This window comes from Enhydra lutris, unplaced genomic scaffold, assembly GCF_002288905.1.
Source record: "Enhydra lutris kenyoni isolate GAN:26980312 unplaced genomic scaffold, ASM228890v2 scaffoldscaffold22, whole genome shotgun sequence".
NCBI lineage: Eukaryota > Metazoa > Chordata > Mammalia > Carnivora > Mustelidae > Enhydra > Enhydra lutris.
The window spans coordinates 10,148,332-10,170,197 of NW_019154106.1; the positions used below are offsets into that span (position 1 = coordinate 10,148,332).

A 21,866-nucleotide genomic window follows, 5' to 3' on the forward strand; every position below is an offset into this window, starting at 1 on the left:
GCTGAAGGGCTTGAGCCGGAAGATGCGTTCCTGCGTCTTGCGGAAGTGGCTGTGCGTGTGACGCCAGAGGGGGGGGGGGGGTGGGACCTGGGGCCGAGAGCGGTTCGCGCGCTTCGGGCCTAGTCCGGACTCGCCGCCGCCGCCGCCATATTCCCGGTAACGGGGGCGCGCGGCCGTGGGCCGGCTGGGCCGGAAGAGGGCTCGGGGCCAGCGCTGAGACTGGGAGGGGGTCGGTTGAGTTTGGGGTAGCCGGAGTCGGCGGGCGCGGGGTGGTGCGGGCCTTTGAGGGAGGAGGCCGAGGGCGCGGGGCCGAGTCTGTGGGGAGGGAGCGGGGCGGGCCTAGTTGGGGGCGAGGACTAGGCCTGGGTGGGGAGCGGAGGCGGCTGGAGCTCCACGACCCGCGGGGACTCTAGCCGGGACCGCTTTGGGTCCTAGGCAGGTGCAGCGGGCTGGGGCTGCGGCTTTGACGCCGTCGTTCTTTCCAGCGCCGTCCCAGGGCCCCTAGGAGCAGAGGCCTGGACTTTGCCGTCGCGCCACGGGCAGCTGCGGCGCAACTCGGGTCGGGCCCGAGGGTGATGGGCAGCGAGCCCCGCGAGCCCCGGCGGCCTGGGAGAGCAAGGGGCGGCGCGAGGCCGGGGGCGGGGCGGAGCGGAGCGGGTGGACCGAGCTTGGGCTACCGGGATGCTGTGTCTCTGGAGACGGGAGGTTGGCAACCATTGCTCTCCTCCGAGCCCGGGACCCTCATGCCTTCTAACTCTTGCCTCTTTCAGGATACCGCAGTGGCATCTTCCTTACTTTGTCCGTTCTTCGGGCTCGCGATCTTCCTTCCGGAGCCATGTCAGAAGGAGTGGACTTGATTGATATCTATGCTGACGAGGAGTTCAATCAGGTGAGGGGTCATCGGGAGCATTGGGATTTTCCTGGATCTGCTGAAGAATCACTTTCGTCAAACTTGCAGTGGTTCCAAGCTGCGGCAGGCCTTGCTAGGCCTGAACATCTCTCTATCGGGTCTAAAATTTTACTATGTCACAGACTTTCAAGACGTCTGATCATTCCGCTTATGTTAATTTTAAGCTCCCAAGGCTTAATTTTACAGGCTTTAAAAGCAAATAAAAATTAGGTTTAATAGAATGGTGAGTCAACCTGTGGAACTTGCTCCCCCAGGAGGCCAAACTTGGGTGTCAGTCTCCTCAAAGACTAACCACACTTAAAAATCACACTTAACGTTTGCTGTAGTATTCATGAGGACAGTGTTCATACCTGTTCCTTTGCGGATCTTTTTTTTTTTTTTTTCTTTTGTGAGGGAGAGGTGGGGAGAGGGGGAGAGACTTTTAAGCGCTCCTTGCCCAGTGCAGAGCTGAGATCACAACCCTGAGATCACGACCTGTGCTGAAATCAAGAGGAGGCTTAATGTCCTGAGCCACCCAGGCACCCCCGTTTTCGATGCTTTGAAAGGGCAGCTGGAGAAATTTAGTCCTCTTCTCCATAAGATGGTGCAAAAACACAGTATAAGACGTACTTTAGCATTTAATCGCAGCTTCATTCTGACTGTTTTGGGTCTGTCTTCCTTCTCTAAGTAGTTTGATTCTAGTCTTAAGAGGTACATAGGCATTTTGGTGAAATAAATTTTATTGGTGAATTCAATTGTTTTGAGGGTAGAGGTAAAGGTATTGGATAAACCAGTTAAAAAGCACTTGTAGACCCCCTTATATACCCTGGATTTGTTGGTTGCTCTATGTTATGTTAAGGAACATTATGTAGTGATTTCCCTTGAAATGATAATCTAACATACTGAGGTCAATCTCAAGAATGTTCCATAGTCTCTTTAAAACTCAATAATTATCTTACCCAGATTGTTTTCAGTCCCATTTTTACTTGATTAAACTGGTTCTTCCCATTAGGATCTTTCAGTGGGTATACATAAGGACCTGGAAAAAAGATAAAAAGATTAGAGAAAGAAAGTCCCCTGGTTAGACCCTGACTTTTATACAAGCCAATAGAGGTTTTATACATGTCATTTTCTTTACTTGGCACAAGTATACATTTAACAAAAACCACATTGTCCTGTTTTAACGTGGAGATTTTAGAACACAAAAGTGGGACAGTATAGTGAGCTTGTACCCACCAGCGTCACCAGTTAATTTGTTTAATTGCCATTTTCCCAGGTCTCCTCAGGTAAACTGAGTCCTCTACATGTGACTACCAGTTGACCTAAATATACGGAAAAAAACTTGTTAAGTTCAAACAAGTCAAGTAATTATGGATGAAAAGAAATATTTAGAATAGGAGTGTAGTTACACACCATTGTTTTCCATTTACTTTGAATCAGATCTTTACTACGCTTTACAAGTTGTGGGTTGCTTTTGTTCTGTTTTTAATACAAGACAGGAAGAAAAGAAGGAGGTTCTCGTAGTTATTTATTAATAATAAAAACCCTCCCCCCCCCTTAATTTCCTTTTCTGGGTTGATAACAATGCTACTGATTCATTTTGAGAAACGGGCAGAGTGGTACAGGTCTAGCCACATTTGGTCTGAAAAAAAATGGAAATCCATAATTTCTTAAGCAGTGTAAGTTGGAGGTTCTAGTCAAGGCACAGGCCTTGTCTAGTGGTCACTGTTTTGTGAGGATAGAAGTCATTGGCCTCAATTTGTTATATCTCTTCAGTTAGAAAAGGCTTTTTTGTGAGTTTAAGATAGGCCTGAGATGGCATGTGGAATCTAGTAGACATTTATACTGAACAGACAATATTTAATGCTTGGCACGGTGAAAGAAGTATAGATTTTGAATGTTTTATGTCCATTTGTGGAAGGTCCAGGAGGGGTGCCGCCCACTGCTCACCCCCCATCACTCCCAGTGAATTAATTTTTGGTAAAGCTGGATTTAGTGTAATTTGGAGGCTGCTAAAGAAATGATTAAAGTTCTGTTTGGCGGGGATTGTTAAAAGCAAGGTTAGACTGAAGGCAGCCAGTACGGATTGTATTTTAGAATGTTTGAGGAATATTAAGGATTCATTCCAAGCCGACCCATGCACGAGAACCCTGTCACACGTACTCTGCTCCCCAAGCAAAATGAACACAGTCCCTGGACAGAACCCTGTGGTTCTGGCTCCCTGATCTCTTATGACACAGGCTATAAAAGCCTCTTTTGCAGAGCTGCTTTACTCCTGTCACACTGGGATTTGAAATTCACAGCTGCTCTCTTGGACTGGGGAGAAGCACTCTGAAAAAGTGAGAGCTGCCACTTTACTGAGTGTTTAGCCTCTTAAGGGAGACGCTTTGCACATTGCCCAATTCTGTTTGCCACTTCCATCAATAAGTACTTATTGAGCAATTTCTGTTAGTGTCAGGACTAGTGAGCGAACAGGGACAAAATGGATCCCTGTGTTCAAAAGAGGTTCCATTCCTGGTAGTTGAGGACAGTGGATGGCAGGGAAGGAGGGCATAAGGTGAGGACTAGACATAGTCATTATAAAGCCAAAACTTTTTTAGAGCTTTTGTTACAATTAGAAGAACAATGGTATCAAGTAGGTGGCCTTGAGAACAATAAATCTTAGCTTTTCTTACTTCCCTCAGATATCAGGAAAAGGGGGTTGGAAGGTAGAAACACTGAGCATACAGGTGGAGAAGTTCTTATTTAAATTCAAAATCGCGCAAGTTCTTTTGTATCTAAAAAGTTTCAGAGATAGTCCTAATTCTTTCTATGCTATTAAACACAAAATTTTTCTTGAGATTTTCATTTAGTTTTAAATACATACTTACTTTTTAATCTCCCTGGAATGAAACCTTCAGCATCAATGCATGTAAAACATTGTATTTTTCATTTAATTTGTAGAATTAGATTTTGCTTTAACCTAATCCAACACTGCATGATCACCAGCTCATATATGGTAATCAGAAAAACCTCAGGCCCTTAACCTGTTTTTCTGTTTTACCAGCTGAAGAAGTTAAAATGCATTGGTGTTGCTAGTAGATTTAAATCCAGACAGAACTTGATACGTTGTTTCTTCAACAGACTCCTCAACAGGCCTGCTCTGTGCATCAGAACAGTTCCCACCAACTTTTTTGAACCGAGGTTCTATGGCCCAGAGAAACCATTTGAATCTTGTGACAATTTTGGATTCATTGAATCCATTTGTGCTTCTTAAAGTGGTAAGGTAATCCATATACAAGGTTTTTCAGGACTTGAGTCTTTCGTGCTCTTTAAGGGTTCCTTAAAGAGTAGATTGTTGGCGTAGGCTTGCAGTATGGGAGATTTCCTGGTGATGTGTTGGTCTCTGAGCTGTCCAGATCTGCGTGTTAGTTCACTGCCCAATTATCAGTGGTAATTTTGGTATTATAAATTTTAGACACACGTCTCTGAATCCCAGATACTGCCTGGAAGGAATTCCAGTTTGGTTGCACTGAGTATCTAAAATGGTGTGTTTCTTTTTTTTTTTAAAGATTTTATTTATTTATTTGACAGACAGAGATCACAAGTAGGCAGAGAGGCAGGCAGAGAGAGAGGAAGGGAAGCAGGCTCCCTGCTAAGCAGAGAGCCCAATGCGGGACTCGATCCCAGGACCCTGGGATCATGACCTGAGCTGAAGGCAGTGGCTTAACCCACTGAGCCACCCAGGCGCCCTAAAATGGTGTGTTTCTTTATTCCCCTTTATGTTTTACTTCAGAATCCTTGAGTTAAATTTAAAAAGTGCCCTGGAGTGAAGTAGTGCTCTCTAAGGATTAGAACATCAGAGAGGATCCAGTGGTTTCCCTCTTTTTCCTTTACCTTGACCCATAAGGCATATCCCCATCCCTACTCTATGAATAAGTGAATAAGTGATTTTGTTTAAAGTTGCAGTTCTTTGAGACAAAAGGGCTATGAAGTATTTTACACTCATTGTATTTGACAAGTTTTTAGCACTTAATTTATTATCCATCCTGTGCTCTCTGATGTTCTCTTCTCTTCCTGTTCTTTACATACTCTTTTTATCCAAGATGCTTATTTATTTGTAATTTGACTACATAGAACAGTCTTTCTGTGCTTACTTGTCTTCATTGATTCCTTTTCTTGTTTGATTTTTTTTAAGATTTTAGTTTTTTAATTTTAGAGGGAGAGAGCACATGAGCAGGGGAGGGTCAGAGGGAGAGGGAGACTATCTCAGACTCCACGCTGGGTGTAGAGCCCATGGGGCTCGATTCCACAACCCTGAGATCACGACCTGAGTGGAAACCAGGAGTCTGACTCTTAACCGACGGAGCCACCTGGGTTCCACACTGCCCCCCCCTTTCTTGTTTTTAAATTCCCTCTAAAAAGGTTAGTCTCTTTTGCCATTCTCTCTGATATTTTTACAAGGTATAAACTCCTCTCTTGTGGTTTTTTTTAGAGAATTTGTAGTATTTGAAATTATTCTTTGCCTCAGGAAGTAGAATCCTTTCCCTTTGACTATCAGAACAGTGATAATGCTATTTTTGTGTGCATGTTCTTCCATAGTACTTGAGATGAACTGAGAAACTGAAAGATGGTTTCCAGAAGCATGCGATGTTATATAGGTCTAGGAATGAGTTTTGTAGTGAGTCCCCTCTCTAGTCTCACTTTAGAATCTACAGTTCTTATAATGGAATTGAACAGAGAAAGTTACTGGAGCTTCCCGTCTTGAGTTGCATTGGAGGAAGTGCTCCCTTTCTTCAGGGAACTAGACAAGTTACTTAATGTAGGTTTTTCCTTTATTCCTTTTTTAAAAATACAGCAATGACGTGAATGAGCTGTAGTTCCCTTAAAACACTTGGAACGTGTGTCTCTGTCAGTTCGGCAGCATCTTTAGCACTGTTGGGATGTTTCAGAATATTTCCTGAAAAATACTCTCGATCCGGAACATAAAAAGAGCTCTTTGAGATGACATCACAAATCTGAAACATTAAGATTTCCTGGTCGTAGCTCTTCCGGTTTTAGGATTTGGGGTATATGGTGTTAATTTGGCTGCTATAAGAAAATACCAAAAACTGAGTGGCTTATAAACAACAGATGTACTTGTCGTGGTTCTGGGGACTGGAAGGTTGAAGTCAGGTTTGGGCGGCAGAGAGGGCCCTGTTCAGGTTGCACAATGCCAGCTCGTGTCCTCGTGGATGCAGAGCAGAGCAAGCAAGCTCTTGGCTTGATGAGGTTCCACCCTCAAAACCTGGTCTAATTGTAATTATTTCCCAAAGACCTCACCTCCTGATACCATCACATTGGGGAATAGGTTCCAACATAGCATTTTTGTGGGAACAGGCAAATTCAGCCCATGATAGCAATAAACAAGTAAACATAATACATAAAGTATACCACGCATTATGTTTTTGGAGTACATGTTCACGTTGTAAATGCTTACTGTGGCATAGCTTATGGTGTGGGTGTTTGTCCTTTTTTCTGACCCTTAGATTGGAGAGAACTTCACTGTTTTTGTGTATCCTTGAACATCTCTGGTGTTGCTCCGAAAAGTCTCTTATTTATTAAGAGTCACGGTAATATATTGGAGTTGCAATTATCATCTGAGAAATAGTAAGGGAAAATCTCCCAGAGTATTCTTTTCCCTTTTTTAAAAATGTTTCTTTGATGGTTACTAGAAAGATGGGTTGTTGAGTTTTAGAGCTTCTCTGAGTCATTTGTGTAAATCTGAAAGTTTAAACCAGTAGCTCTGATTCTTTTTTTGCATTCTGGGTTCTCACTTTAATATGCTTTTTCCCTGCTTTTTATTTCGAGATGAATATATTCTCATTAAATAGAGTAGTAAGTTTTCTGTAACTCTTGATTTTGGAAATAGCACAAGATGTGGAAAATAAGTTTTCGTTACGCTTAGATGTCGCCCTTCAGAAGCTGACCTCATTGACAACAGTAGCAGGTGCATCTTTATGCGTTCTTAGTTTGCTTCTGTAATCATCATGTACCTTTTGATTCTTACAGTTGGCTGAAGCTGGAAACATTGCAGACTACTAACAGGGTCTTGGGAGAAAAACCTACAGAAGCATAATTCAATGAAATGGTTTTAAGTGAAAAATTATTCTTACCTAGTTTCCTAGAGTAGAACAGGGAAGTTTTTGTATGTTGTCTTATGAAGTATTTGACTGTGGATTCTAAGTAAACTAGAATGAAACAGAATAAATCCAGTGGAAGGTCTGGAAGGTCTGCAAACCCACCTTTGCCAACCCATCTCTTAGGACCCAGAGTTCAACAATACAGATCAGATTGACCTCTATGATGACGTGTTGACAGCCACCTCCCAGCCCTCAGATGATAGAAGCAGCAGCACTGAGCCACCTCCTCCTGTTCGCCAGGAGCCGTCTCCCAAGCCCAATAACAAGAGTCCTGCGATCCTGTACACGTACAGCGGCCTCCGCAATAGGCGAGCTGCTGTCTACGTGGGCAGCTTCTCCTGGGTGAGCATGGGGAACCAGAAAGCCTTCTGGGTAGGCTGGAGGGAGAGCGCTGGGAGGTGATGGCATTTTCAAAAACCACTGTTGCACTGTTTTGTGCTCTGATGGGGTTGGATTTCTTTTTCCTGGGATCAGGTTGGATTGATCTCTGAAAGAGAACTATCCTGAGGACGTACTGGTGCCGAAGAAAGCAATAAGTGGGTAGTTGCTTTTTCTGCCATCTTGTTAATGCCCCTGACCCTGGGGCTTTATGTCTAGCAGGGTCATCTGTGGGATGAGATTTCAGAGTGAACACCTTGAACTCTTGGTGGTCATTCGATGGTCCTTTGATAACGATGGGTGACAGGGATCAAAGACCTTGATAGTTCTAGTGTATTCAGGGTAGGTGGCGATTGTTGTTCTGCAAAAGTTCTTTGGTGACAGACATGTTTTGGGGCTGGTGGAGGGAGGGTCCAAATTAGGAAATGTACATACTGAGGGAAAAGTTCCTGACAGTGGTCAAACTATAGCCTGTCAGGTCTCTCATTAAAAGCTGTTAGTAATCATTGTTTTAACTGATGACCAGGCAGCCCAAATGGCGGTCAAAGTTAAAATAGGTTTTAATTTTCTTAATCTCAAAAAATGGGGATTGGGAAGGGAGTGGGGGGCTTTGGAATTCTGGGTGGGTTGAGGGTAATCAGAAAAGCCTGTGCTAATTGAACTATTGATGGGCTCTTGGGTTTCTGTGGGAGGTCATGGCTGTGACTAGAATCCTAGGTTTGGGGAAAGGGTTTGGGACATTCTAGGTGGGGAGGGGGTGTAGCTGTTGACATTTCTTCCTTTTCCATCTTGCCGGCCCCAGTGGACCACAGACCAGCAGCTGATCCAGGTTATTCGCTCTATAGGAGTCTATGATGTGGTGGAGTTGAAATTTGCAGAGAATCGAGCAAATGGCCAGTCCAAAGGGTGAGGTCTGGATTTGAGAAGTCCTGTTTAGTTTGTCATCATTAGGATCACAGATCTACGATGTATTTTGTCCCTGGGTTTTAATCCCTCTGACCCCTGGCCCAGGTTATTGCCTTGGCTTTGACAGACCACCTTAGAACGGGGACCTAGCTGCAGTGTAACAATGTCCATCCATCAAGGGGCAAAAAGAACTAATTTCTGATTCCAAATAATAGGAAGATAGACTGACACCTTTTCATTGGTGCCAGTTTTGTGTATGTTGTATTAGCAAGGTATTTTTGCTTTACCCATTTTCACTAAAAGTGGAAGAGAGTTTCTTTGTTCCTCTCTTGCTTGACTAGTAGATCTCACTCATTTTTAATTTTTCTTCCCAAAGGTATGCTGAGGTGGTGGTAGCCTCTGAAAACTCTGTCCACAAATTGTTGGAACTCCTTCCAGGAAAAGTTCTTAATGGAGAAAAAGTGGACGTGAGGCCGGCCACCCGGCAAAACCTGTCACAGTTTGAGGCACAGGCTCGGAAACGTGAGTGCGTCCGAGTCCCAAGAGGGGGTACGTGGAGACCATCTGTATGAAGGGGGCAATTTTGTGGGTTTGTTTTCTGTTGTATGGGCTCTGCCTCCAGTGTGGAGGAGTTGGGGGGGGGGGGGTGGTGGTGGTGGTTGTGGGTGGTGGCATGGGCAATTAGTAGATCCAAAAATGAGGCTGTGTACAAAAAAGAGCACTGTGCTGAGAGGTAGGTTCCGGTTATAGTCTGGTTCTGCCACTGACTCATTGTGTGACCTTGGGGAAGTCACTGTACTGCTTAGGGCCTCTTCTCCCCTCTGAAATAGATACATGATGTTTAAAGTTCCTGTCAACTTTAAATTATGTGGTTTTGTGTAAAAAATCAGTGTATAAGTGAATGGGCTTAATTGTAACGTGCTCTTTATAAATTAACAAGCAGCCGCCCTAATGTGAAGGTAATGTTTGTAAAGATGGCTATAATCTTATCATAAACATGTGCTGGAAGGGTGCTTTGTAAGAAATCAACCAAAAGGCATGTTGGAAAAGAAGAGTTTAACAATATTTCTCCAGCACTATCCAGGGGATAGGGTGCCCATTCAGTTACCTGATACTTTAATCTGCTTGGCAAGTATTTCCTACTAATAAAGCTGCATTACATGACCTTAGCTTGATGATAGTTTCCCTGAGTTCGCCTTACTCCCTTTGTTCTGATTCTGTACTCACCAAGCCACCTTCTGATACTAATTTGGTTTCCCAACTAGGCTCTCCTACTGGGAAGAGAATGCGCTGACCAGCCGACACAAGTATTCCGGTCTGCTTGGCAGTTATATTTCTCATTGTAAATTAATAAATTGGCATTCTGGTTTATGAATCAGTCTCTTGTGAGTTTGGTTAGCGTGAATCAATTTTCTAGGGTACAGTCACCCCTGGGTGAACTTCTAAAGTCGAGTTTCTGAATCTGCGAAACCTGAGGACCAGACCTTGGATTTTCCTGACCTCACAAGGTGCAGCCACCCTGCAAGGCCTTGCCCGAAGCAGCCAACTGCCTTTTCTTTCTTTTCTGACAGTGGGGGTGAGGGGTGGGGGTCGTGGGGAAAGTGTCATCACTTGCATTCTGTCATTTCTTAGGTTCTGCTCTCAAAATAGTGCTTTGTATTGATTGGGTGGTCCACTGGGATCTTGTATCGATTGATTGAAGGTGGAGATAGGCCACGTCTCTCTTGCATAGGAACAACTGTTCTTCTGACTGGATTGAGAGCCTAGATGGGTATAGTGTGAACTCCCATTGCTCTGGGTTAAAAGGCACATACTTTTCTTCTTTAACAGCTTGAATTTTCAAGTTCTTCTGTTTCAGAGCTTTTGTATGATTTGACCCTTTTCTGACTTTTCTAAGCTGCATAAATGTACAGTTGCATTAGGGATAGCATTCCTACTTCCGCTTAGCTGTTTACTCCTCGGTGTTCCCTTTCTTTGCTGAAATGATGGCAGTGACTGAGTGGTGGTTTTCTGCTCTGTCGCGTAGTACAGTACCAAGTACAGCTGGTGGACTTCTCTGCTTAAAAATGGTTGCTCCTCTTGGGATTGTAGCCATAGATACAAAACAGAACCCTTGCACAAGTAGGAAGAGTAGCTGGGAAGATGGCTAACTTTCAGAGGATCCCACTTGCTAATACTTCTTTCTTTGGTTTGAAAGAACTCAGGGAAGAAACAGGTTGCCATGTGGATGAGACATGAAGCACAAGTGTGCCATGACCGGCACCAGTGATAAACCACAGAGGACAAAGCGAGGTGGTTGCTGAGATGATGGGTCCCCCCATGCCTGAAACCGGAGTTGAGTTTACCAGCAAGTATTAGTTTTAGTAGCACTCACCTTTCTGTCCACATTTGACTGCCAACAGCATCTCTCTGCTTCCAAGACTCCTAAGGCCATGGGATCATGTTCTGTTGGATTCCACATGAACCAGGCTTGGAGTTGGCTGTTAAATTGGCAAGAGTGAACAAGTTTAACTGAGTGACTTGACAATGGCCAGCCATATCCCCAGCTGTAAACAAGCATGTGTGAGCCCCTGTTGTGCCCAGCACCATAACAGCGTGCGGTGGTGATCCTCCTGTGGGGTACAGTGTTTGGGCCATTGAAATACAGTGGGAGTTCCCTAAATGGGAGGCTTTTTTTTAAAAACTAAGCTTTTACTAGGAGGCCCTGCAGTCATCTGTGCCATCTGCTCTGTCTGTGGACACATCTTATCTTGGCTTACCTCCCATTTTCTCTGCTTCTCACTTGACCTCTAGTCTTCTGTGGCGTATGTCTCTTCCCCATCCCAGTGACCATTTTGGTATGTGAATGGGGGGAAGTATCTATCCCCTGCCCTTCTCTCACTTTTCCCAAATTCCCAGCAAAGAGAAAATTCCAGGTGCACAGTAGGATAGTACTGATCTCAGGTCTACTAGTACTGGTCGAAGGAGAGAGGCCCTGAACCTCTTGATCAGGGACGGGTGATTTCACATCTGCTTGAATCCACCAGAACAGTAATGAACATACTTCTCAACAGTGTCATTTTCTCATGCGTTAATTAGGGTCCTGCATTTAGAAATAGAAGACAAATCGAAGGATAAATTAAGTGTGAAGCATAAAGTTCTAGATAAAGAGCATTCTTTGACATGGAATTGGTGATAATTGCTTTCTGGGTTTATGACTTTACTAACTTGCCTCTGCCCTTTCTTTCTGAGGCCAAAGAAAAAGGAGTAGATAATTTTACCTTCTTCCTCAGGTGCCTGTCGCCTTCTTCAGTATGGTGTCAGAGGACTCTTCCTGAAGGATGATCTGGTTCCATGGGTACATGTAAAGCTTTGGGCAGTAACGTTAGTTCTGTTTTCCTTCATAGGAATACCTCCACGGGCCCATTCCCGGGATTCTAGTGATTCTGCTGATGGACGGGCCACACCCTCTGAGAACCTTGTACCCTCATCGGCCCGTGTGGATAAGCCCCCCAGTGTGCTACCCTACTTCAATCGCCCTCCTTCAGCCCTCCCCCTGATGGGTTTGCCCCCACCCCCAATTCCACCTCCTCCTCCTCTCTCCTCAAGTTTTGGGGTCCCTCCTCCTCCTCCTGGCATCCACTACCAGCATCTCATGCCCCCTCCTCCTCGATTACCTCCTCATCTGGCTGTACCTCCCCCTGGGGCCATCCCACCTGCCCTTCACCTCAATCCAGCCTTCTTCCCCCCACCAAATGCTACAGTGGGGCCTCCACCAGATACTTACATGAAGGCCTCCGCACCCTATAACCACCATGGCAGGTAAGGACTATCTTGTTCCTTTCAGATCTGAGCCAGGTATAGTAGGGTACACCATGTGTTAAGCATTTTATTCTCCCTGAGGAAGTGAGTGTGAATTCTTGTGTTCTCCCTTGTGGAAACTCTGTTGTCATAGTATTGAGTCCTGGGAAATAGTTAACCATCTGTTAGATAATGTTTTTTATTTGGTGTTTCATTTGCATCTAAGTCTCTTGACCCAAACCATGTCTTCGGCATCCCTTTTTAAGGAGCTTGATTAAATCAAGTGCTGTATGTGGCTGTTAGGGTTGCTGTGAATGTCTAGCGCTATCGGGTCACGCCAGAATTACAAAAGAATATGTTGTAAATCCTGTCCTTGAAGAGAATGTGAACACATAAAACGTGAGCAGGCTGAGAAGCATTTAAGACATTATATAGGAGAGCATGATTAACACTGTATGGTAGGATCTGGTAAAGATAATAAGAAGTGTGGGCAATCAGGAATGGTATTATTTCTGTGCAGCCGAGATTCGGGCCCTCCGCCCTCTACAGTGAGTGAAGCAGAATTTGAAGAGATCATGAAGCGAAATAGAGCAATTTCCAGCAGTGCCATTTCCAAAGCGGTAGCTGGAGCCAGTGCAGGTAACTCACCCTTACCTTTGCCATTTTCTCCTTACCTTTAGTTTTTCCATGTTTTGTCATTTCCATTGGCAAGAAGTTCAACAGGATAAAATTGGAGCACTGTTAGATTCTCTAGAGTGGCACATTTTGGGTAATATATAACCTGCTTGAACGACTTTGGGGAAGCTCTAGTGGTGTTAGTCTGTATCCAGACCTGCCCCATGAAGACAAACTTAGTGACTAGATTATAAATAACTAATAGTATCTGATTGTAGTTTTTGTTGTAGAATGAAATTCCTGGCCTTGTGGAGATCTCAGTGGTTCATCAGTGGACCTAGTGTCTTTGTAGTGCCTAGTATAGATCCCAGGTTTTTTTAGGACTGATACCCCAACTAGATGTGGTTTGATATGGAATCTCTTTATATTTGGGGTCTAGACAGAACTGCTGGCCTCCCTGTAGCCTATCCTAGAAAGAGGCAAGTCTGTTGGGTGTCATCGTAAGACATAGTATGCCCTTACAGCTAACTTCTGCCCTGCTGTCAGTATTAAGTGGGCAGAACCAGAAGCTGTGACTCGGAGAGCCCTGGCATGGAATCTTTGGTTCTTTATAGGGTTCTGGTCCAAGTTTCACATTATGATATGAGTCATACTCGCTTCCTTCTTGTGAGTTTCCCACATTAATGTAAATGTAGACTGTCAGATCTCCTAAGAAGTAAGTTAACACTAAATATTACCATCTGTTTTCTGTAATTTCTCATCTTTGGCTGCAAAATTTGAATCCACAGAGTAGGTTAAAGACAGGAAATACATGTATTCTCTCTCTTTTTTTTTTTTTTTTTTTTTTCCCTCCAGAAAACTTTCATTGACATCTGAAGGATTTTTTAATTAGAAAGTAATCTGTGCTCATTTTAACAAGTCCAATATACAGAGGAGTATAAAGGAAATAGTCATTGTACTTCCTTATCAGCTCCTTCACTTAGAGAAATCAATAACTGAATCTCTATCTCCCTTCCTTTTTGTTCTCATTTAAGTCATTCAAACCACAAATACTTAATGAATGCCTACAAAATAAGCAGAAATTCCCCATCCCAGTAGAGCTGACATCCTGGTGTTCCTGGACCTTCACAGAATCAAAGTTCCTCCACAGTTTCTGATCTCTTCTCACTGCCCTGCACAGAGGAGGCTGCCAGTCCTCATCACTGGACCCCTGTCTGGTTTCATGCTTTCCTCGCATTATCTTCTGTCTGGATGTGCTAGATTTAGCTTGGGAAAGCATTCTGCAAGTACCCAGCCCCTGACCACGATCCCTGAGCCAAGCACTGCTCACCTTTGGGGAATGAAGGGGCTAGTTCTTGATGGCAGCATAATTTAAAAAATACATATGTATGAATACACTCCACATATAGACGTGTTAGGTATACATTACATATACATGTGTACACATCTGATTATAGATTCAAAGTAATTCAGACTTAGAAACGTGCAGTGGTAATTAATAAAAGTCTATACAAGGACCACCACCAAGACCACCTTCTACAATTTAGTGTCTGTCCCTCAGATTTTTTTTTTCTGTGCATATGACAACATATATAGAATTTTTATTCTTTTTACAAAAACGGAATACTGTTTTTGCAGATTTTTAGAAATTAATATATTCTGGACATCTGTCAATATATAATAATGCCTAATGTTTATCGAGCCCTTACTGTGTGCCTGGCACTGTGCTAAGCGCTTTACGTGGATTACTTTGTTTACCTGTAGATGTATTGTGTGCTTTTTAACAACTATGTAGTATTTTATAAAACCAACATCCCATAGTTTATATAGCACCCTACTGAAGGAACTTTTAGGTTATGTCTAATTTTTTGATAAAATAATGCTGAAACATAACATTGTTAAGCATACATACTTGTGAACAGAAGTAGAATATTCTTAGAATTGCTGGGTCAGGAAGTATGCACATGGTTTATTGTAATGGATATCGTCAGATCACCCTCAGACCACCCTGCCCCGGTTTGTACCTCCACTAGCAACATCCGAGAACCTGTCTGATCGCAGACTGTTGGAATATAGGTGCGTCTGCTCTTCTACCTGCCACCTAAGCCTCATCCATCTTACCATGGTTCTGTGGGACAACTAGTTACTCTTGCTTTGTGTCCTCCTGAGTTCTCCTTTCGGTCCAGTTAGTTTACTGCCTCTGCTCATCCTTGGCCTTTCCCATCCGTCCCCTGTCAGGGGATTACAGTGACGCGATTGAGACGCTGCTCACAGCCATTGCTGTTATCAAACAGTCCCGGGTCGCCAATGATGAGCGTTGCCGTGTCCTCATCTCCTCTCTTAAGGACTGTCTTCATGGCATTGAAGCCAAGTCCTACAGTGTGGGTGCCAGCGGGAGCTCGTCCAGGTGAGTTGTTGGTTGCTTCAGCAACTCTTCCAGGGATTGGCAGGGGGAGGAAGAGAGCCCAGGGGATCTGGCAAGGCCCTGGCTGGAAGAGCCGGCCTCGCCCTGGTGTCTTTAAGGGGACGGAATTAATCAAGCATCTGCGTCAACACATGCCGTAACGTGTGCAGTCCGTGTTGTCACCCAGCACGGTGAGGCAGCGGGCTGTTTAGGAATATAGACTGGTGGATAGCTAAGAACATGGGCTTTGAAGCCATACGTGCTTGGATTCAGATCTAGTTTTGCTCCCAAGTACTTGTATGGCTTTGAGTATAGCCGTCAGTCAGCTTTCTAAACACTCTTCTCATCTTTGGAAAAGGGACAATAGCAGTACTTCTCTTACAGATCTATTGTAGAGATTAGGTGAGATAAGCATGTAAAGCTCCTAGCACTGTGCCTGATGCATTAGTAAGATCTCAACACATTTGACTGTTACTATTTTCCCAAAAAAAGACTAGCAGTCCTCAAAGAGCTAACATTCTCAGACATTGGGCCCATAGTAGAAAAGTGGTTCAGACAAATACCGGAAACACGAAAACACAACACTCTTGGAAGGCATGTGGTAGGTCCTCCGAGTGAGGCTGAAGGATCTTTCTAATAGGAAAAGACATCGGTCCCGAGAGAGGTCACCTAGCCGGTCCCGGGAGAGCAGCAGGAGGCATCGGGACCTGCTTCATAACGAAGATCGGCATGATGAGTATTTCCAAGAAAGGAACCGGGAGCACGAGAGACACCGGGATAGAGAACGGGACCGGCACCACTGAGAAAGGTGGGACGAAGCCCCGCTCCTGGCTGTGGGCGATCTTATAAAAGAAAAAAATCATGATCATGAAGAGTCTGCTCTTTTTGAAAGCAAATTAAGAGAAAGGGAGGACTTTTTGACTTAGGTAACAGAAAATTGAGGAGGGCAGATTTCCTGCTCTTCCTGCTTGTTTGGAGAAGTCTCACCCTGAAATGGACCTGAGATTGAGCTGGTTTTGTGTCTTGTCTGCCTTAACCTGGTATCTGAGAGACAGCTTGGCGTCCGGGCTGAGAACATAGTATCTGCTGGCCGTGTTACTTTGTTCTTCAGTTTCCTCATTTGTAAGTGAAGATCGCACGAGCAGCTGTCTTGCTGAATTCAGTGAGACAGTCCACCCAGAGCATTAGCACTCGTGGTACTCGTCACATACCAAGTTCTCAGTAGACGATATCCAGTTATATCTTCACCCCACTAAACTTGCAAGGTGTTTTCAGGAAAAATTGACCAGGACAAAAAAGTAAGACCACTGCCTACTTGTAGGTTTTTGAGGCGCAACATGGATGATTTTTAAGAATTAAGATCTATTAAAAGGATATTGAAACTCAGGATGCTTTAGGAGAAAGCTGATCTCGAAAAATAATCATGTTTAATAATATAGAGACTGTGTGGAGGGTATTTCAATGGAAGGATATATTTGTTTGGGAAACAAAAAACAAAAGCAGAAGAGTTGTAAGTGGAACTATATTAACTCGGGTTATGGAGAAGTTGAGTTAGGCTTGGCTGGGTTCGGGGGCTCCTCAGGACTTAACCCCTCCGCATCCCTCAGCTCTGCTCTTTCTCTCTCTTCATCCTCAGACAGGCCTCAGTGGTTGGGTTGAGGGAGGGGTAGGGGGAAGGCACCACAGCCCCATCATTCTATCCCACCAATTTAGCTATCGCAACTGAAAGCTCCAAGCAAAACTTGTTTCTAGTATATAAGCAAGCAAGAGTGGTTTTGATTCTGTTTCTCTGGAGACCTTTAAAAGCAGTCTAGACTCTGGCTAGGGTGATCTGGTTTTGGTTCTTGGAAGTTACTGAATGACCCAGATGACTTTAGTATCTCATCTTGACTTTGGTTCCACATCAAGTATGTCATGAAAATGTCCTTGTTTTTTGTTTGTTGTGTTGTGTGGGGTGGGGGGTTGCAGTTTGGTTGACCGGAGGTGATAGTGACCCGCAGGAGGGTGAGGATCGAGAACGGCTCTCCACCATGCCTTTAGGGGAGTTAGAAGGGTGAATGGATGAAGACAGGGAAAGAGACCCTTACACTCCCCGGGAATGCCTGTAGTTCACCAGCAGTAGCCGGACTGTAAACAGAAAGAGCAGTGTTTGGCCTACTGACAGCGTCCTAACAAGAAGAGTTCTGTCCTGTGTTCCTGCCGCCCTCTACTTTGTTGTTTGGCATTATCTGCCATTAATATAAGCAGTCAGAGCTGGAAATTTCTTTCTACCTTCTTTAGGAGGTGAATGAGTGGGAAATGAGAAGTTAACATTTTTTACCTGCCTTCCTTCTCTGTTCTTAAACCACTCGTTTATTCCACAAAATTTTAGAATGCTTGATGTCACGGAAATCGAAGCTAATCCATATAAAATCAATAGACTGTGCGTTCTAGATACTTCTTTCTGGGTTTTGCAACAGGTTGAGATTGGGGAGGTACCCATGTATCTCCAGGGCTCTAGGGGGAGTAGAGCTCACAAAAAGCTCTGGCCTCATTCGGCCTTGGGGTGGGCGGGAGGGTGAGCATCAGGGTAAACCTCTGTTCCTGTCCCATCCCTTCTGTGGCAGCAGCAGCGTTTCCCTGCTCTTGTTTGAGCCGGCACAGTTGCTAGTGTTGCTGTGGTCTGGGGCCACCCCTTCCTTAATCCTGCTGCTCACAGTGTGGGTCCTTCTGAGTGGAAGAGACTAGAATAGTGACCAGGGAGGTACATGTCTGTGCAGAGCATGAATTACAGTCTCGGGGCCACTTTCCCTTTAGCAGTTAGAACATAGAACTGCGTGTCACAGTTCTGGCAGCTTTGCTTCTAATAGCCTTTTGACAGAAGTTGTGAGATCCACTGACAATTAGTATTTTGGGGACTGAACATCTGAACCTGAAACAGGAGCCGTCATTTTGCTTCATTTCTTCTGCCTATAAAATGGGCTTTTTTTTTTTTTTTTCCATTATGAGGTGATGCACTTTGGATAACTGAAAAACCTACAACCCAGTAGTTCCCAGAAAACAGTCATTTGGCTGGTGCAGGCCTCTGACAAGAGGAGGAAAAGGAACTCTGAAACAGGTTTTCTGGGTCCCCATGTTTTATCCCTTAGATATGTCACTCATTCCTTCCAAATAACTAGTCCAAAAAAATTGCATCAGGCACTCCAAAAATGTCATTTTCTCACATCTCATCTTAAGGACTCTGCATTCTATCTGCAGTCACCAAGTCCTGACGTAGGACGTCTCATTGGGGAGATGGTGCCTGGGCCCATTTCGCTGGAGAACTGTGCAAGCTCTGTGTACAACATGTTTTAGTTAGAAGATACTAGTGTTCATATTGTAGGGACAGTGTTCCCTGGGAGCCAAAAGGTGTGTCTGTCTAGAGGCAGCAGTACAGACAGCAAGCTTTTCTGTCCCTTCTGCCTCAGGGTGGGCACCACCACTAGGGCACAGTCTCATTGGCCACTTGGGCTTCTGCCTGCATCCAAACATTACCACCAAATGTATCCATAGGCTCTAAGAACTGGGTGACTTTTCTTGATGTATTAGTTATCCTGTGTTTTGTTTTGTATGGACAGTTCCCAAACTACATCTGTTTTCGGGTATATGTGTGTATGCTTTGGAATTTGAGGATATCCTTAGGTAATATGTGGCTTTGGCTTCAACTTCTCGTGGTTCTTGGCTCTTGGATCATTATTTGGAGATATTATCCTACTTAAGATGTAATCGTTCTCACCTCATTCCTTTCCTCCTGGTCCAATGAAAACTAAACATTCTGTTCAGTTTTGATCCAGTGCAAAGATTCAGAAACGCAGATGGTGTGGAGGGGAGAGGCACAGAGGGCTTCAGTTTTCCCTCACAGGAAATGAGACAGATGCCTGCAGTATAGGTGTTTAGAGAAGCCGGAAGGCAGTGGCCTCTGTAACAGATTCTGGGGATCCCAAGCGGAAATATTCCATTTCAGAACATCAAAGGGTCAGGCAGCTTGTGGATTCCCCCCCACCCCCCTTGGATAGCTCCTCCGGGTTACAGAAGAGCACCCATAAAGTGAGCACTTGTGTGCAGGCTGTGTTGTGGGTTTGGCCTTTAGCGGAAGTACCAAGCCTAAATTTAATCTCCCTTTCTCTTGTTACCTATGAGTTCTGTTTTATGCGGTCAGATGACCAGGCCGCTTCCCAGCTTCCTGATGCTGCAACACTGGAAAAGGGCTGGGTATACCAGGGACCTAAAGTTTGGTAGACATGTAGTGAGTGGCTTTCACAGTGTCTTACTGTTCGGCAGAAGTTCTTAATTGTGCTTTTAGGTTTCTTGAATGGGGACTGCAGGTTCTTTGATCTCCATGCTCTGCTTTCTGTTCTGGCCGGCCCGGTAACTCTTGGCGGTAGGCTGTTTCTGGGTCCCTCACTCAAAGCTCTTGTCTGGGGAAAAACATAGAAGCCCTTGAGCTTTAGTACAGGTTAGAAGATCCCCGGCCCCTTGTGTGTATGCACGCACACGTACTTGCAAGAACACTGTTTGGAGTCTGTTTTAAACAGGGCTTCTTAGAGAGAAAAGTTTAGGAGTTTCCTGTGTAAGTACATGCTCCCTGCTAGGGCCTCTTGGGTGTTTGGGGGTGAACGGATTTGGTTACGTGCACACTTGTTTTCTTACCATTGTACCTCCCATTTCCAGATTTTTACCCCTCCCCTTAAGGTAAGCTCTGACTTGCTCAGAACAGATTTTCTGAAATGGTAAATCAGTTCCCCATATTTCCTTATCGCAACTCTCCTTGGATTGTTGTAGTTTCCATACTTCTCCAGGCAAAGTCTCCTTTTCAGTCAAACTGCTTTGAAACTTCGTTTCATTGTCTGTTTTCCCCTAACCTTAAAGTGAGATGTCACTGCTTTTTTTCTCTCTACTCAATGTAGCTCCTGCAACCATTCCCGCACTGCGCACAGTGCCAGACACCCCCAGACAATCCTGCTTTCTTTCCTTCACTTTCCCAGGCTTGCGTTCTGTCTGTGTATATACCCTACTTCATACATTGTAACTTCAGAGGATGCCAGTGTGACTCGCGTAAGCCCATCAGTTGAAAGGTAACCGCTAACGTGTGTTTTCTTTTCTTCTGATGTTCTCATTGCAGGAGTCTGGTTGGAAGCAAATGTTTTTTTAATGGACTTGCATCTCCTCACCTTGATCAGGACTAAAGGACGGAGGCCACTCCACCCCCCCCCCTTCCTCCAAACCCCTCACCCCCTTCAGACACCCAGGGAATACCCTCTGCCCTACAGGACTGAAGACTGCCTGGCAGCCCTCCCAGTCCCACCCCTCCTGTTTGTCAGGGGAAGGAACCTGAAGACTTTGTGTGGTTGGGAGGGCTGGCAGACAGGAAGAAAACCTGTCCAGGCCCCTGGTCTCCACAGAGAATGGTGCTTTGTCCAAGGAAACGTAGGAGTTTCTGATTCTCCAGGAGCAGTTCAGTGGTGAGGCTGATAGGAAGACTTTCTTCCCAAAGAAAACGGATCCTCCCTGCAGGATCCGGGAGAGTGACTGGGTGTGCCAAAATATGCCCAGGCTCCTGCCCTCCGCACGAGGCTTGGTGGGGCCAAGAGGGTCCAAACCCCTTGCTAACATACCACTTCTTTGTTTAACTCCTTTACCTTCCCAGCCCTTTGAGGAGGGACTCTGAGAACAGAAATTCCCTTACGAGAAGCTTCTCCTGTTCTTGCTTTTCCCTCTCACATATTGACGGTTCGTTTCCCTGACCTCCCAGAGGGCTGAACCTTCCCACCTCCCTGCTGCCCAGCCGCCTCAGTGGACTTGCCCCTCCTAAGTAGAGAAGGCCCCTGAGGTTGCTTGCTGCCGGGGAGCCTGGCAGAGCCAGTTACCACCCGCTGCTGCTCCGTGCTTGTTGCCTCTTGGAAGAACCCGCTGTATTAGGTGTTCCCTTTCCTGGGGCTTTTTCATTTCACACGTGGAGCCCCTCCCCCACGAAGGCTGCTTCCTTGTTTTAGAGGAAGCTACTGCCCTTGGGAGATGGGGACATCGGACCTCAGCAGTGAAGAACCCTTGTGAACTCCAGGAGCGGGAGGACGGAGGCAGGTTGGGCAGGCTGTGGCCTACTTCCATAGAGGCTTTCATTTTTCAGGTTCGATGTAAGCATGGGCTTGCATCCCCCAGGTACATACCTATTTTACTCACTGTGGGAGAACCTGGCACTAGCAGGCAGGTGAAGTCACAGATTTGATGTCTTTCCACCTTTTGACTGTTGATGTATTAATAGTTCCCCTCACTCAGTGTGGAGGTGCTTCCTGCCTCTGATGAGCGAGGAGGAAGCGGGGCCTGACTCAGGTGAGCTCAGCTCAGAGTTCTAAGGACCACCACTCCGGGGGCCATTTTCTACACAGGCAAATGGAATTGCTTTTCCCGTAACATCCAAGTTGGGTGTGCTTGCTGCCGACGACAGCTGCAGCAAGAGTCCTGCGGTACCCGTGGGGCGATGGCTGCTGCCTCTGCATGCGTGTATGGGGCACGTGACATCTAACAGGAGAAGAGACGTGGCATGTGAGACGAGCTGTGGCATGTGAGACGCAGGGTCACCCAGGACCCTCTGGCTCAGAGGGGAGAGACTGAGTTGGACCGGAACCCTTCCTCTTCCCTGCACGTTTCTGACGTAGCCCTCAGTCAGTCAGTGAGGGGGTCCCCCCAGGGTTGGAGAGGCACATTCCCTTGGGAC

At 45.3% G+C, this 21,866-nt stretch overlaps 1 protein-coding gene across 5 annotated transcripts; it reads left to right on the top strand.

Moving 5' to 3' along the window:
- Positions 1 to 92: 92 nt before the first annotated feature.
- LOC111149432 (cleavage and polyadenylation specific factor 7) lies at positions 93 to 20,519 on the top strand. Of its 5 annotated transcripts, none has more exons than XM_022506494.1 (10): positions 93 to 156; positions 771 to 889; positions 7,174 to 7,392; positions 8,231 to 8,334; positions 8,711 to 8,883; positions 11,721 to 12,135; positions 12,635 to 12,753; positions 14,968 to 15,136; positions 15,774 to 15,941; positions 20,274 to 20,519. In XM_022506494.1, exons 2-9 carry the CDS (start codon positions 836 to 838, stop codon positions 15,934 to 15,936), a joined length of 1,416 nt encoding a protein of 471 aa, XP_022362202.1. In that variant the 5' UTR covers positions 93 to 156; positions 771 to 835; the 3' UTR covers positions 15,937 to 15,941; positions 20,274 to 20,519. The 5 variants fall into 5 exon arrangements, with proteins under 5 accessions (XP_022362202.1, XP_022362201.1, XP_022362199.1 ...); XM_022506493.1 differs by having other exon boundaries at positions 94 to 156; positions 8,711 to 8,856; XM_022506491.1 differs by lacking the exon at positions 93 to 156 and adding an exon at positions 169 to 229.
- The last annotated feature ends 1,347 nt before the right edge of the window (positions 20,520 to 21,866 follow it).

Coding starts and splice junctions, on each gene's coding strand:
- LOC111149432 (XM_022506490.1), top strand. CDS start 4,078: ATGGCCCAGAGAAACCATTTGAATCTTGTGACAATTTTGGATTCATTG. Junction 7,393..8,230: donor ACGTGGGCAGCTTCTCCTGG/GTGAGCATGGGG, acceptor TGCCGGCCCCAG/TGGACCACAGACCAGCAGCT. Junction 15,137..15,773: donor GCCAGCGGGAGCTCGTCCAG/GTGAGTTGTTGG, acceptor TCTTTCTAATAG/GAAAAGACATCGGTCCCGAG.